This window comes from Candoia aspera, chromosome 1 (genome assembly GCF_035149785.1).
Source record: "Candoia aspera isolate rCanAsp1 chromosome 1, rCanAsp1.hap2, whole genome shotgun sequence".
Classification (NCBI taxonomy): domain Eukaryota; kingdom Metazoa; phylum Chordata; class Lepidosauria; order Squamata; family Boidae; genus Candoia; species Candoia aspera.
Window position 1 is genome coordinate 20,143,958 of NC_086153.1, and position 16,036 is coordinate 20,159,993.

The 16,036-nt window shown below is 39.6% G+C and overlaps 1 protein-coding gene across 1 annotated transcript in view; it reads left to right on the forward strand.

Annotated features, from left to right (window-relative positions):
• Nucleotides 1-543: 543 nt before the first annotated feature.
• Nucleotides 544-16,036, forward strand: part of BAZ1B (bromodomain adjacent to zinc finger domain 1B) — a 38,033-nt gene continuing 22,540 nt past the window's right edge. The window contains exons 1-6 of the mRNA XM_063299122.1: nt 544-828; nt 7,030-7,146; nt 8,247-8,391; nt 9,417-9,618; nt 12,408-12,529; nt 13,018-13,215. Coding sequence (XP_063155192.1) covers nt 713-828; nt 7,030-7,146; nt 8,247-8,391; nt 9,417-9,618; nt 12,408-12,529; nt 13,018-13,215 — 900 coding nt within the window. The 5' untranslated portion in view covers nt 544-712. The remainder of the gene's footprint in view (nt 829-7,029; nt 7,147-8,246; nt 8,392-9,416; nt 9,619-12,407; nt 12,530-13,017; nt 13,216-16,036) is intronic.

Consider the following 16,036-nt stretch of genomic DNA (forward strand, 5'->3'; position numbering starts at 1 on the left):
GCTCTAAAAATATGTTTTAATTAATGTTTGCGATCTGGGCTTTAACCAAAGAAAACAAGCCAAACTGAGTTTGCACCGAAGAATCCACCCCTTCCAGCTTGCGGAAAACAGTACAGTACTCCGATGTATTTCCCATGATTCTTCGGGAACGCTTCTAAGGGCGCTGCTCCTTTAAGGCGAGGCAGCGTTTGAGGCGTCCAGACAAAAGCCTTCGAAGCGGGCTTTCCCCCTCCCTCTTCTTCTCGCCAATTCCCGGACGAAGCGATAAGCTCCCATTGGCCGAGGAAGGCGGGACATAATAACAGCGACCAAAAATGGCGGCGGAACGGCCGCGCTCCTTTCTTGCGCTTACATAACGCGACCTTTCTATTTCTCGCCCGCCCGCGGCGCAGCCAACCTTAAACCTCTTTTTGAGTGTCGCCCTTGCTAGCCAATGGGATAGTGTGATGTTCAGCATTGGACCAATCACCACGCGCGGGAAGAGAAAGGAGACCGAAAGAGGGGGCAGAGTTAAAAACATACATATACCGATGGGGGGGTGACTTGCGCGCGCGCAGAGAGTGTGAAGGAGGGAGGGGGCGAGCGAAACAGGCTGAGGGGCTTGCCGGCTTCGCCCTCCCGCGCTCGCTCCGCGCCCCTGCGAGGAAGCAACGAGGGGATTCTCCCGCCATTTTTCCGGCGCAGCTCCTGGACCGATTTCTTCGTCTCGGCGATGGCGCCGCTGCTGGGCCGCAAGCCTTTTCCGTTGGCTAAGCCGCTGCCGCCGGGGGAGCCGCCGGGGGAGCGCTTCGTCATTACCCACACGCAGGAGGCCTTCCGCTCCAGCGAGTATCCGATCAGGACGGTGGAGAGGAGTGTGCGCGGGAGGGGGGGCGACTTTTGTTTTTCCGTCAGAGTGCAGTGGGGGATGGGTGAGAGGCAGGGAAGGAGTTACTCTCCTTTCTTCTCCGTCTTGGCGGTTTAACTCGAATCGGAAACGTAGGACAGCTGAAGGCCTTCGTTTGCTTTCTTGACTCCCGGTCTCTTTGTTCCCTTTTTCTCTTTATTTTCCCCTCCCCCTTCGTGGCATCTTTTTCTTCCCCTCGGACGCAAGATGGAGCAGGGCAGAACAACTTCATTTCCTATGCTGAGAGTGCAGCGGGCCGGCAGAGGAGTAACTGTGCATGTCAGTAACTGGCGGGTTGGGGAAGAAAGAGGGAGGATCTTTTTTGTCTGAGAAGGTTCTAAGTTATTAGCCGTGTAAGTTTGGACTGGATCCTGCCTGTTCTGGAGCAGTTTGAAGGCAAGCTTGAGAGGGCGGACACCAAGGGAAGGTTTTCACTTTCGGGTTAAAGCGTATACGTATCTGGAGGCATTGGGCTGGCCCCTACAGGAAACAATTAGGTAGGCATGTTGGACTAAAGTAGGGCAAGAAATACTATTTTGTAGATGCCTCTTAATGGTAGCTAAAAGTGGAATGTTCCTCTAGACAGGATCTATCTCTGAATCTTATGAGTAAAGGCTCACGTCCGCAAAGGTTTATCACCATTGTGCCGCTTTTGAGAAATTTCTAGAAGGCTAAGATTAAATTGACCATCCGGGCCAAGTAGAACAGAAACCTTTGCTATGGATATTGCTGACCTGTCTTACTTGAGGGCTTACCAGAAAATTATCTTCCCATACTGAAAACGTAGAATTCAAAGGTAGTGAGTTTGATTGAAAGAAGCTTCAAGAAAGATTACAGTACTTGTTCATAATAATGTCAGTTGGCATATTTTGTGATGGTGGGTTACATGCATAAATTAACTTACCATCACAATAGGTATTGATATCCCTGCCTTAGATGGCTCTAAACAGCATTTTACCATGATAAAGTAACACTTCCTCCACCCAATTTCCAGAGGTTTGCATTTATGTATTTTATGAGCTCTGGACTATCAGTAGGGAAAGTTAGTACTGCTTTCATACTCTGTGTTCACTATAGCACCTGATCGGCCACTATTAAAGGTTTTTATTGCATATTTATTCTATATTATAAACCACCCAGAGTCCTTCCGGTCGGAGGAGATGGGTGGTGACAAATTTGATTGATAAATAAATGTTTGTTTACAAACTAAATTTATTTTTCTAATCTGTATCCCTGGTTGGTTCACTGAACAATGAGGTGGTGATAGTATTTTTCCTAACCACTGTTGTTATATATGGCCACTTCAGCTGTCAGTATAACTTTTCCTTATGTTCTGAGCCCTAATGCCAAAGAAGACCTGTGCTGTTGATGTTCCATTGTGCTTTTCAACCCTGTATTCAGCTATCTGGCTCTGTTGGCAGAGAAGCCAAGAGCTGGGCCATAGTTTATAGAGGCTTGACTTGTCTGATGAATAAGTATAGCTTTTCTTGTATAGTTTTCTCCTTTCTTACTGTTTTTTTAAAACCAGTATGCATGCATTTAAAGTAAACGTACCCCAAATACTTAAGAGCTTTTAATGGCTTGGCAGAGTTTGTATCAAAACACACCACTTAAAAACTTTTCTAGAGTGAAAATTGATCATCCACCAAGCAAGCACTCTTTTACTGTTTACTGTTTTGTGTATGAGGGTGATAGTTCTTTTGATATTTACCTCATTTTGTATATGGTAGACTGACTGATGAAGATGTTCAAGGTTATTAAGCAAGCAACACGGTCAAGAGCAGGGCTGAACTTGAAATATCTCTTTTATTAGGTCTTTAGTGGATACCAGTTTCTTTCCTCATATAATTTAATTGTCTCCGGCTGCTCTATCTTAGGAACTGAGACTGCCGGTACATCTGTCAGTTTTGTGCAAATGAATTTGTATTTATCTTAGTAAAAATCCAAAGAGCTAATTTTTGTGTAGGCCTAAACAATTACATTTAGTGTCCTCAAAGGGCAATGCTTTGTTTTTCCCCAACAGTCTTCCTTCTTTGTCTTGTACCCAAGAGAGCCCCTTCCTCTTAACAAAACCTCTCACTCCACCCCATCTGTCAGAACAGCCTTGGCTTTTCTCTGATCAGGCGCTTTTGGAAGGGAACCTACTTATAATATTGTGATACTTTACACTTAGCTGTTCTTGATATAGAAAATGGTCTTACATAATTTACTGGATTTCTGTGTTTGTAATCTATTTAATATCGTATAGTCAGATGCTATTCTGTGAAATGTTATGTTTGGATTCCAACTGCCTGGAAAAGACAGAAAGCTGTCCATAGTAAACTTGAGAAGAGAAACCTTCTGACAGTTTGCTTAAATTTGGGTTCACAATTTACCACAATCCAGTTTTTTGGGATCAGTTCTGTTATGTCCTCAGTTGCAGTTTGCATAATTTAGTTAGGCGTCAGGATCAACTCCTGATGACTATATAGGCAAAAGGTCACCATTGTGACTTATCTTTAGAAATTTAACTGGAATCATGTTAACTGTCAGAAGTCTCTGTCATTAAATGCTTACTGTGATGGAGAAGTCTACTTGATATTGATAAAACTCAGTTATACAACTCTGCCCTGGGCCAACCAGGCAATACTGCTGATGTCCTTCCTTGGTTTCTAGATATTGTTTCACTATCCCAAATAGAATTGGTGTACAATTGAGGTTCTCCTTGATTTGAAGATCTGGTTTGAGGATCTGGTGGCAGCCATGGCCAGGAGGGCTTTTGCACATTTACAGCTTGTGCAACCATTACATCCTTTTTTGAATTGGGAGATGCTATTCATGGTCACTCATGCCTTGGTCCCCTCCCAGGTGGATTATTGCAACGGACTCTACATGGAGCTGCCTTTGAAGAGTATCCAGAAGCTTCAGCTGGTCTCAGATGCAGTGGTGTTAACAGTTGTGGGTGTACCTCAGTACGCCCATGTTACACCTTTGTTCCACAAGCTACACTGGCTTCCAATGAACTTCCAAGTGCAATTCAGAGTACTGATTGTTACCTATAAAGCCATTCATGGAACGGGGCTGGGTTATTTATAGGACTGTCTCTATACCAGTGTCAGGAAAATTCAGAAGTCTAGTAATGAAAAGGTTGACTGAAGATTGTCTGATATTCTGCAGATAGGTTGAGAGCATTTATTCTGTGTTGGCATAAATAGCCTTTATAACACTGCAGTAAAAGGCAGCTTTTATATACAATCTCTTTTTGAGTCTATTTTGAGTATTATTTAGAATCTCTTGGAATGGAGCAGTGCATAACTCCAAAAATGGTTGAAGGATATGAGAAAGAAGAAAGGGATGTGGCGTGTGATGTTAATTTGGTATACCATAGATAGCTATTGGAAAGAGATTGTGCTACTGTGTGCGAATTGGAAATGTGAAACGTCTGTTCTTTGCAGATGTGCACAGACAGGATTTTGTATGCTTTAGAATTTTGAACAAGTATAGAAAAACAGATTTACTATTGGAGAGAGGATTAATCACCCAAAACTGTGTCCTTTACTGTAAGTCTGTAAGTATAGTTTTTAAAAAGCTAAGTAATACATAAAGAATATTTGAAGCTGGAGAGGAGGCCCAGTAAATCTTCCAAATTTTTTGAGCTTTTATGCCCTTTTTTCACAGTGAGTCAGATTTAGGAAGTTGGAAGTAGAGTATATTTGTATGGTAATGGGGAGAACACTAAGGTCTCTTCTGAATTCTTTCTCTTTGTATTGCCACTTGGTTCCTTACTTTTGTCATTGCGCTGTATTTTTGGAATGTTCTATTAAAGATTTAATATTGGTTGCCATATTGCCATCTGATTCCTTAGCTTTTCTATCTAAAATTGATCACTTTGAAATCCCCATTAAATATTTAACATTGGTGGCTAGTAGTGCTCCCAAATGAAAACATACTCCATATTTTACCGAAAGGGTTTACGCTCTGTAGAATTTCTGTGGAAAACAAAGTGTATCTGCCATGCATCTTTATTGTCAGAAGTGTTGGCTGTAGCTTAAGATTTAAGAAACTTTTCTGTTTGCATTGCAAGCCATGCTGCATGAAGTTGCACAGTGCAGTTTACAACCCTGATGTAAAGCACATCAATACAAGAAATTATAAATTGCTATTGAGAAACCGATACCATGTCTTTGTTTCTCTGATCCAAAAACGAGAATAAGCAGGAGCTTGCGTAGATGACTATATCAAGGGCGTTTTTTGTATCTGGATGATAGTTGTGTGCTTGGCACATTTTTTGCTTTGTATGGTTGGTGTCTGTTTAATTTATTTAGCAAATTTACGTAGCCGTCCATCTTAACCAAATATTTGTTGCTAGTTTTTAAAATTAATCAGAAGCCAAATAAATGCTTGAAAGCTGCTGCTGTATTGCTCTATGGTTTTTAAGGGACAACAGAATCTTGTCAGGTGAGCCATACTTCTTGAAACAAGTTCGTAGGATGGAAAACCTGGCTATTTGTGCCAGCTTCCTTTCCTTTCCTTTCCTTTCCTTTCCTTTCCTTTCCTTTCCTTTCCTTTCCTTTTAGCATTTACGTTCTGTAGCAACTCATAGTAGAGGTGTTTGCTTGTAGAACTGCGGAAGAAATTCAGCTAAGGTTGGATTAATCTGTTTATCTGATAGGCATACAACTATACAATATATGCTGTATATTTTGATGATTTGACTGGTGCTTCGTATATAATAAAATTTTAATTAAAGTTTATCCCACACTTGTGGTTCTCACTAAATACAATTTCAGTATCTACTGAATTCTGTGAGTGAGTTTATGTGTACGTAAGTAGTGGAGTTATATTTTGTTAAACATTGCTCAGACATGACAATAAAACGATAACTTCATAGTATTCCCTCTTTTCGGTTTCTATTTATGCATTAAGATTTTCCATATCCAAAGTTAAGATGATCATAGTTTATTGTGATGCCCAAATTGGAAGAGCTGTGGCTTCCACTGTTTAATTCCAAACTAGAGTTGGAAATATCTGTCAAAATATGGTTTCAGTTTTGGTTGACAGCAGTCAACCATTTAAAATACCTTTAGTTAGTATGATTTAAATGACCAAATAATTAAAAGCTAGGAAGGAAAATAAGGAATTAAAAGTTAGAACATTCTGTGGCCTGAACTGGATGGGAAGAAACCTTCTAGCAATGGCAGCATATACCCTTGTTTGTTTGTTTGTTTGTGCCTTTGTATCGGTGTTGACTCCTGGCAACTGCCTGGACTAGTCCCTGCAGCTTTCTTGGCAAGATTTTGGAAGTGTTTTGCCATTGCCTTCTTCCTAGAGCTGAGAGAGAGTGACTAGTCACCCAGCTGGCTTCTTGCCTAAGGTGGGACTGGAATTTATTTATTTATTCATGGTCTCCCGGTTTCTAGCCTGATGCCTTAACTACTACACCAGACTGACTCTCTATATACTTTAGTGTTCCCCAAATCATATTGCCAGTGATGGCAATTTTTAACAGAAAACTAAAATTAATTAAAACTACAGTAAGTGTAATTCACCAAGGCAAGTTTAAAATTCCTTGTAAAGAAGGGAGGGGATGAGGCAAAAATTCCTCCTCTGTCATATCATTATGTTAGCATTGGATAAGGTGTAGCTCTTTGCAGCTGAAAATGTGGTTCCATTTTCTGAAAAGTTGATCACCTCTAATTTAAACCATTGTTTGACTATGATATCTGAATTGGGACAATATTTTATCAGTATATGAAATGTATTTTAAAACATTTTAGAAAAACAGCTATAATATCAATAAGTAAATACATACTAAAATACACAATTCATGCTACTGAGGCAGTGTTTTCTTGTAATAAGGATGGAATCCTGCCTTCCTAAACCTATATATGGATAAGATGAATAGTAATACAGTATACACAGTCCCTTCACATTATGGGAGCAGGAAAACAGTACTAAGGAGAGAACTATGCATGATGCCCAAACCAAGGATTATAATTAAATTACTCATATGTTAAAATATTAGACCAGTATCAAACCTTGATTTAGTAATTGTGTTCATCATAATGTGTAAATGACGCTTTGTGTAAGACAGAAAACTGCTGATTTAATCCAATTGTTTAAAACCAAATGCACCCTATTTTCCTGAGCTGTTGCTTCTTCAGAGAGTATGAAGCACGGCTAGAGAAATATAACCAACGAATATGGACCTGCAAAAGTACCGGGAGTAGTCAGCTGACACACAAAGAAGCCTGGGAAGAAGAACAGGAAGTTGCTGAGCTGTAAGTAGCAGTAGCAAATGCTTTTGCTTTTGGAGATAGGGCCTAAACGATGGGAGGACATTTGACGAAGGGTGAGCTTCCTGTGAAAATTCTTGGAATGAGTCATGCTTGAGTCATGTCTCAAGAAGAGGGAAAACTTTTGTTCAGCTACATAAGCAAGGATATCTAAACTCTAAAAAAATATTTCTGTTTGGGTATTGTCTGTTTCTCTGATAATTTTTCTCATTACACAGTGTACCTTGCAGTTCTCACTGGCCTTTCTCCATAAATTTTGGTCTAATTAAAATATGGCACAGTTGGAAACAAATATAGATGCGCTGCATAAAAATACAGAATGTAATCCATTATAATATAAGTCCACAAACTTTCTGACAGTGAGTCATGTATTATACATTCATGTTAATCAGTGCATTTTTTAGTGTATTATAGTTGTATATTTGTTAAGTAAGGCGTTTTTCCATGACCATCAGGACTCAGGGTTCCAGGCAAAATTTATTAGTCTGTTTTTTTACGCAGTAGATGAAGTGCTGAATACATCTCATGTTGCTGGTATGTAGTAGGAATCCTGCCCCCCTAAAGAAAATTATTGTGTATAGAAAAATCAAATATAGGACAGCCTTATTATCTGTACTTTCACATATCCGCAGTTGTAAATACAGACCAGAACTCATTGATGGTAAACAGGTTTTGGCACGCAATTCTGATCTGTCTACCATTTTGCCAATGTGCAGAAATATGCATTCAACCTCCATTCCCCCCAATTTCCCAACAGTCTGTAATATTCTATTCTTATATGGTTGATGCAGAGGGTCATGCTTGATTAATTCATTTTAGTAATACAGAATTTCCTAAGGGCTTCTCACTAAAGTTAGAGAAATGCTTGAATCTTTACTAACCGCTTTTAAGTAAATAGGGATTAAGGTGAGGCCACTGGTACTGCCATATCGGTAGGCAAGTCATGGTAGCAGTTTCTATGAATTGTCTCTTGAGCATTGCAACTTCTCTAGTTGAAATTGATTATTTAAGTTGTTATTGTCAGTTTCATAATAATTGTCTCTTAGAAAGGGTATGCTTTATCCATTTCCTTTTTGTCTTTTCAGTTTAAAAGAGGAATTTCCAGTCTGGTATGAAAAACTTGTCCTGGAAATGGTTCACCATAATACAATCTCTTTAGAAAAGCTGGTGGACACTTCCTGGCTGGAGATTATGACAAAATTTGCTGTTGATGAAGAGTGTGACTTTGAGGTAAGGACCAGGTATAAATTCATCTCTCACAAACAGTTGTGAAGATAATGATGCCACAGTAGAAATGTGATAGTGCCCCTGTCCCTAATATAGCTGATTTCCAGAAATGGTTGAAAGTAATTATTAGTAGTGATGCTCTTGGAGGAGGGTATGGTAAGCCCTTGATGGGATAAGCCTAGATGAACATGTGACCAGTCTTGCCCTAGAACTCTCAGCATCCTTTTGTGGCCTATAGAACACACTTAGAATCCTGAGGCAAACATTTTGGCACATTTCATAGGTGGTGTGTTTAAGGGGTGAAACGGATGCCTTAAGCATGCAGAGGTTTAATCCCCTTTAAAAATTGCCAATTTCCATCCTCCAGTTGTAATTACTTTTCTCATTTCCAGGGAGGGTTATGATTAGGTAATGGTTTTGTAGCTCTTTCCAGCTTCATGATCATGAGCAGATCTTGATGAAGAAGAGATGTTTCACTTCATAAATCTGCGTCACAAAGGGCAGACTCCATTGGTGACAACCAATATTGAAGGCCCATCAAATTGATACCTGACTGTCATTGGACTAAACTTATCCCCTTAAAACAGCTGATTATCCTAGGGCTTCATATACTTTTTCCAATAAAGATGATTAATATTGACTCATTGTGTGGAGGCATGACATTGTATACTGTTTTGTGTAATGTTTACCTATCTATGGAATCTGTGAATATAACTTAGATGAAGCTGTGAACACATTGAAAGTCAGAATACTGAAGGATTATGAATAGTTCAGAGGGTTCTTTGACTTTCTCTACTGTAATGGTGTCATGACATCATCAGTCACATCACCTAAGGCCTCTGGAAGCCCTAAAGTGCAGCTATGTCTTTTAAGAAAGTTATCATCTGGAAAGTTTGGTGTTACTACGGATGGTCCTTGTCTGCCTTCAGACATTACACCCCCACCCCTCAGTAATCATTTCACAAATTATTATGTGAATGTGGTAAAGAATTCTATGCCTAGTTCTAATTCGCTTCTTTCTATTTCAGGTTGGAAAGGAGAAAGTACTACGTGTCAAGGTAGTAAAAATACATCCATTGGAGAAAGTAGCAGAAGAGGAGGCTACTGAGAAGAAAACAGATGCAGCCTGTGATTCCCCATCCAGCGACAAAGAGAATACCAGCCAAGTTGTACAGGAAAATCAAAAGGAGCCAGCGCTGAAGGAAGATGACAACAGAAGAGAGAGTCTGAGTGAGTAAGCCATGGCCTGAAATGAAGGGAACCAGCCTTAGGTCGTATTTAGGAGTAAACTCCAAAATTGCATATATGGCCAGTAGATGGCTGCTAAAAGCAGTCTTGATCTGGTTAGAATTACTGCCATCAAAATATCACTTGTTAGTGAAAAATTAATAATAAATTAGAAAAGAAAAAAATATTGCTTGTTAGTACAAGTGGTGTTGAAATTCCTTGTCAAGTGTTTTCAGGTGCTTTTAAGAATGAAAATCTATTGTTTTTTTCAAGACAGCTAACAGAGTTGTGAAAACAAGTGCCATTGTTGTGAAACTGAATGTTTAATAAGGATTTGAAAGCACCTCTTACTACGGAAGTGGTTGCTTTATCCAATTGAGAAGTGTTTTGTACAGATCATGTCTAAACATTCCATTTTGTGGCAATGGTATTCATGAGTGAAATGGGTTCTCCTTACCTCCCTTTATTTTCTGGAGCAAATTTTGAAGGAAGGTGAGTAGACATCTCCTTCCATAATGGTTGATACAAACTTTCCAACAGTAAATCAGTCTGGAATTAATATTTACTGCAGATGCTAGACTAGTATAGCTATTGATTGGCTGCATTGGTCTTTGACAGTAAAGTGAAATCTTCATGCATAACCCTAAACCACAAACAGTGGTTACAAAACACAGTGATTTGGTTCATGTAATATTAAATTATAATATGGCTTCTTGGGTGTTTTGCTGTTACATGTGGATATCACCAACACCCCCCCCCCCCCCCCGTTGGTTGTAAGCCATGGTGCAGTGTCTGAGCCAATTGGCTGTGGCTTATTCAGCAAACCATACCTTAGTGCAGAATGTGAATCTAGCCACTGTCTTTGAGGATGGAGATTTCAGGTACTGATGCTTTGATTAGGTAGTATAATGGTAGCCCTACAATAATTTTCCTTGATGAAATGGTGTCAGTCTCATTGCAAGCACAACACAGGTTGCATGCAGTAAAGTACTGCATCGTATGTATTCCAGCAGCCTACTCAGGTTAGAGTAGGATGCTCTGTGTATGTATCATTTCTCTGGTTAAAGTTCTGGAATGAGATTACCCCTGAGATCCAGATGGCCCCCATTCTGCTGCTGTTTAGAAGAGCCATGAAGATTTGGCTTTTCACCCGAGCCTTCTTTGTTGATAGTTGTGAGCCACCCAGAGTCGTTGGCAGTTGGGCGGCATACATGTTTAATAAATTATTATTATTGTTGTTGTTATTATTTTGACCTTTGTTCTCCCATGGGAATTGGGAAGTCCTTGGGTATGCAGAAACACATGAATATGTAACACTAATGGATAGGCTGCTTGTCCTCTTTTTCCTATTATTGTGATGCATGTATCTAATTAATCAAATTAAAACAGCCTGGTATATTTAACTTGAATAGGAAGGAGGAATCTAACTCAAATAAATAAAATTGATTGGTAGAACATTCAGTCAGAAGTACTTTGCCATATCACAGCATTTGTAGAATCAGCTACTGCAAGACAGCTTTAAATATGGATGCGGTTCTTTGAATTTATACTATTTTATTTTTATTGGTCTGCTGTGGTCTTGTTTTGTCATAACTTTTTATGTTTATGCTATGAAATTTTAGTGGTTGATGACTTACATGATTTTTCAACAAGCTGAATTTATAGAGTAGGATAGGTTTTTCTTGAACAGTTGTGATAACAACTTCCATGTTCAGGTACAATGTCTCTGAATGTCTCAAATGTGGGAGAAAAACATGGGATAGGTGTTCTTTTAAGCTGTAACTGTAGATTTCCCATGTATCTTTTGGATGAAGGAGGTTAGCTATGGAAAGACCTTTAGCTTGACTGAATATCAGCACATCCTTACCAGATGGAAAAGGAAGATATGTCTAATAAAAATATTAAAAATAAAAACTTGTTTTCTCTGTTTTAACTCATTTTAGAATGTACTGATCCTGCAGCACTACATACTTGCTACTTTGGTATTAAGCATGTATTTATTCCTAGCCACCTGTGTTTATGATAAGGTATAACTGTATCTGTTTAGAGTTAATGCATGAAACAGAAAAAGTGCTTGGTTTGAGCTTGGAACATAAAAGCCAGTGTTCTGTCCAGCACTTTATCTGAACATTTTTGCGTTGGCTTTGTTTCAGCGGAATAACACTTGAAATTTGTCCTGTAGAAAAGATTTTTAAATATATTTCAGAGTCAGTGTCAGTAGGACTCAAGAGAATGCACAGAATGCACTTTCATACCAAAGTTTAATGAACCAACATTGTATTAATCTTTACATTTACATCCTCAACAGCATTTGTAACAGTTGTTTGTAAAACACGGTGGTGCAGGCACACATACTTTTGCCTTACCTTCACGGTACATTGCATATATACAAGCAGTGCAAAAAGCAACTTACCATGCAGGCAGGTTGGCATACTTGCAGCTATGAGCTGTTATTATTTATCTGTGTGCTTAATTGCTTCTTCTCAAAGCTCCTCTCCCATAGACTCCATCTAGGCAGTAGCAACAGGGATGTAACTGGTCCTGCTTCTATACTGGTTAGGCTGGAAAAAGATTGAAAAAAGCAAACCAGGCACAAACCACAGAAAAAGAGCAGCGTTGCAGTGCTCAGAACTTTTGAAACAACATTGCTCAAAACAGCCAGATTTTGTTTCACTTTATGAAAAGCTGAAACAGATTGGAAACTTTTTTTTGGTTACTGTATTTCATATTTTCAGGTATAGAACTGTTGAAGCACGGTACTAATATTTTTGCTTGCTTTCTTCATTGGGCAGGTGACCGGGCACGCCGATCTCCTCGGAAGCTTCCTACTTCTCTGAAGAAAGAAGAGAAGAAATGGGCTCCTCCAAAATTCTTACCACACAGATATGATGTCAAGTTGCAGAATGAAGATAAAGTGAGTAGATTGTTCAGGTCTGCCTGTTATCCAGTCCTGTTTTAACGTTTTAAGAAGCAGTTAACATAACTGTCATAAACAAATATATTAAAGTATGGTGGTTCACTGCATGCCTGCTATAAATCAGTGGTTGGGGAATGGCAGTATAAAGCAGTAGTTCTGAATGGTTCATATAACCCTCACATAGCCTCACCAATCATTCTACAAAAAAACCCCTCATTATTATAAAAGAGAATATATATACGCGCGCACACATGTATGTATATGTATACACACACACGTATACACACACTCTCTTAGTGCATACATAAAGATATGTATGTATGTTTATAAGCTTTCTGTTATTACAGTATATTTATCATTTATGGTAAGCGTTAAACTTTCAGTGACTTACCAGTGTCCACTCTAAGCTACTTCTAAGTCCTTTCTATCGTTTCTGTAATATCAGTTGAAAGCCCTGTCTGAAAGATTTGTTTTTGTCTTCCAAGATCATTAACAATGTGCCAGCAGACACCTTGAATCGAACAGAACGGCCACCAAACAAAGAGATTCTGCGTTATTTCATCCGTCACAATGCACTTCGGGCTGGAACAGGCGAGAATGCTCCCTGGGTAGTTGAAGATGAGTTGGTGAAGAAGTATTCCCTTCCCAGCAAGTTCAGTGACTTCTTGCTTGACCCACATAAAGTGAGAAATAAGGCAAGATCTGTCTGGGTTATGTGATGGAAAATAGGAGTCATTTTTCACATGGATATTTATTCTTAGGCTTGTGTTGAAAATAAGGCAAGATCAAAGTGAAATTTGACTCCTTATTTCAGAAGAGCATGCCCTTGTTTGTCATCAGATGCTAAAAAATGGTTTGGAAATATATATTCATTGTCTTATCCTGGGATACTCAATCTTTTTGAAGGGTTGATGGACGCATTTGGAATTTTAAGAATATGTTGTGCCTGATGGTGAGAATCGGGGGGTGAGCACTTTTCCATTCACAAATGACTCCCATGCAGATATATCCAACAATGAAACATGTAATTTAGAGAAGGCAAAGTGGTGATTAACTTGGTCAAGAAAGCTTAAATTCACAGAGGTGGCGATCAAAGCTTCGGTTACTTTGTTGAGCCCACGTTTTGAAAATTCACATCTCTCTCTAACGTTCATTTTGCCCCTCAAACCACTACAAAATACTCACTTCCATGGACCACAAACCAAAACAAGAGAAAGGAAAAAAACCCAAACAAACAGCAAGCACCATTCCTTTTCTTGCCATCTCTCACCTTTAGCTCATAGATATTTCTTCCATCCCCCTCTTTGTGTTGGGTGGTGTTAGAATATGCTTAAGAATAAAGTATGTAGTAGGTAACAGTTTCCCATTTTTATTTTTAAGAATATGAGTCTTGATGTGTTCTTGGAATTAAAAAATATTGCTGAAACCTGATATAATACTTTGCAATATGTATGTTTCCCAGATTTTTTAAAGTAAAAAAATTTAAAACAGGAAGAGTAGGGAACCAAGCAGATGTAAAAAAAATGTCTGCAGAGACATTATGTCTAATGAGCTCCATGTTGGAGATTCTTGTGTTACCACATTCTTGCAGTAGAGAAATCAAGCTCACAATTCAGAATTCTCAATTTTTCTCTTTCTATAGAGAAGCCCTCTAAACAATGTTCAGATTCAAGAGCAATCTCTGTCCAACACTGCTTGCTATTTTTTATTAAATTTAGAAGGCGGTGTATAACATTAAAAACAGTAAGTGTCCTAACAGCCAGGAACCACGCTGAGACAAGGAATAGGTCTCTAGTGCTTTATTACTGCAACATTAGACAGAAAATCCTAACAAACCGAAGAAGCGTGGGAAAATCCCAGACAGATAAACCCCAAAGGTTAAGGCGGGTCTGATCTGTGTCTCTTTGAATGGCTGCTCCACTCCTCACTACTACGCATGCGTTTTCCCCCCTGGATAGAGGCCCCCTCCTGCTCACCATCAGTACTCATGACAGTAAGAACCAATATAGCAAAAGAATGATATATGTCCAGAAGAGGAAACATTCAAGCTAACCAATAAAATCCAATAAGAGGCTTACCATCCACCCTAACCCAAGGGCTGGGGGAAAAATCAGAGACTTAAAACATGTTCAGGGTGGGAGCCACGCAGATCTGGGACGGAGGCAGGGGGATAGAATGTTATTCCAGAGGGCAGGTGCTCAAGTTTTAGATTATTTTCTGAATGCTGAACTAACATGAATTATTTTGCCCCATTCCTGAAAGTTGTTCTTACTTTGTTTTTGACACCCTTGTTTATTCATTAACATCAGATTTACTGGGAATTGGTGGCATATGAATTTGATAAATTATCATCATTTTTATACTTCTAACAAATCTTGGCTGCTTTAGAGAATTACATAACATATAAAAATACAAAATACCTCCACCCTTAATGAAACCTGACTTCCCATAGCAACCTACTTTTCACCCTTAAAGGCTCTGCAAAATAGTAATGTATTCAGAGTCCTTTCCTCCAGAAGTGCCCCACTTGCATTCTGGAGGTAGAGTGTTCCATAACATGGGGGCATATCCAGAAAGGCAGTATATTCTGACTCCCCATCCTCTGATCTCATAGGGGGCACTCTTAATCACCCCATTCTGGTTGAGTATGCTAGGCAGATCTGTCCTACCTGGAGCAGGCAGCCCTTCAGATGACTAGGTGAGAAGCCATAGAGGGTTCATAGGTTATGACTAGCTCTTTGAATTGTACTCACAACCCTATTAGTGCCTGATGCAGTGCTCACAAAGTGTTATGTTTCAGTGGTGGCTCTCACCCACTGGCAAGTAAGTGCTGCATATTGTACATCAGCTATAGGTTCCAGGTAATCTTCCAGGGCAGGCCCATGTAAGTGCCTTGTGGTAGTCAATTCAAGAGATGATGAGGAGACCAGTAACAGTTGTCATGCTGCAAGAAAAGCTGCAGTTGGTGTGCCATTGGAACCTGGGCAAAGCTCTTCCTTGCAAGTCGTGGTCTCCAACTGCCTATCTAGCACTAGCAGTGAATTTAGGGGGACTGTAAATCATGGACCTGCTTCTTCAGGGTGAATAATTACGCTCTCTAAAGTCACCACTGGAGCAGTGGAAGTATCAGGTGATTTCTAGATGACCAGCACTTCCATCTTAAAAGGATTTGGCCTCAGCTTATTTCTTTCCATCCAGATCATAACAGCTTCCAAATGCTGGGTCAGGTCTTTCACTATATCCCCAACCTGGCCAGGAGATGATGTATAGTTGGGTACCATCAGCATATTAATGATACCGCATCCCAAACTGACAGATTACCTCTTCCAGTAATCTCTTACAGATAACTATTCAATAATAGGAAAAAGAGAAATGAGCTTTGTGGCATCCCACGAGCATTGAGCAGTTGCCTGGATGACCAGTCCTCCTATTACTGTGTCTTGCTGCAGAATGGACCATTCTGTTTTAGGACTGAAAATAAGTTGGAGGCCCAACCCCTTCAGC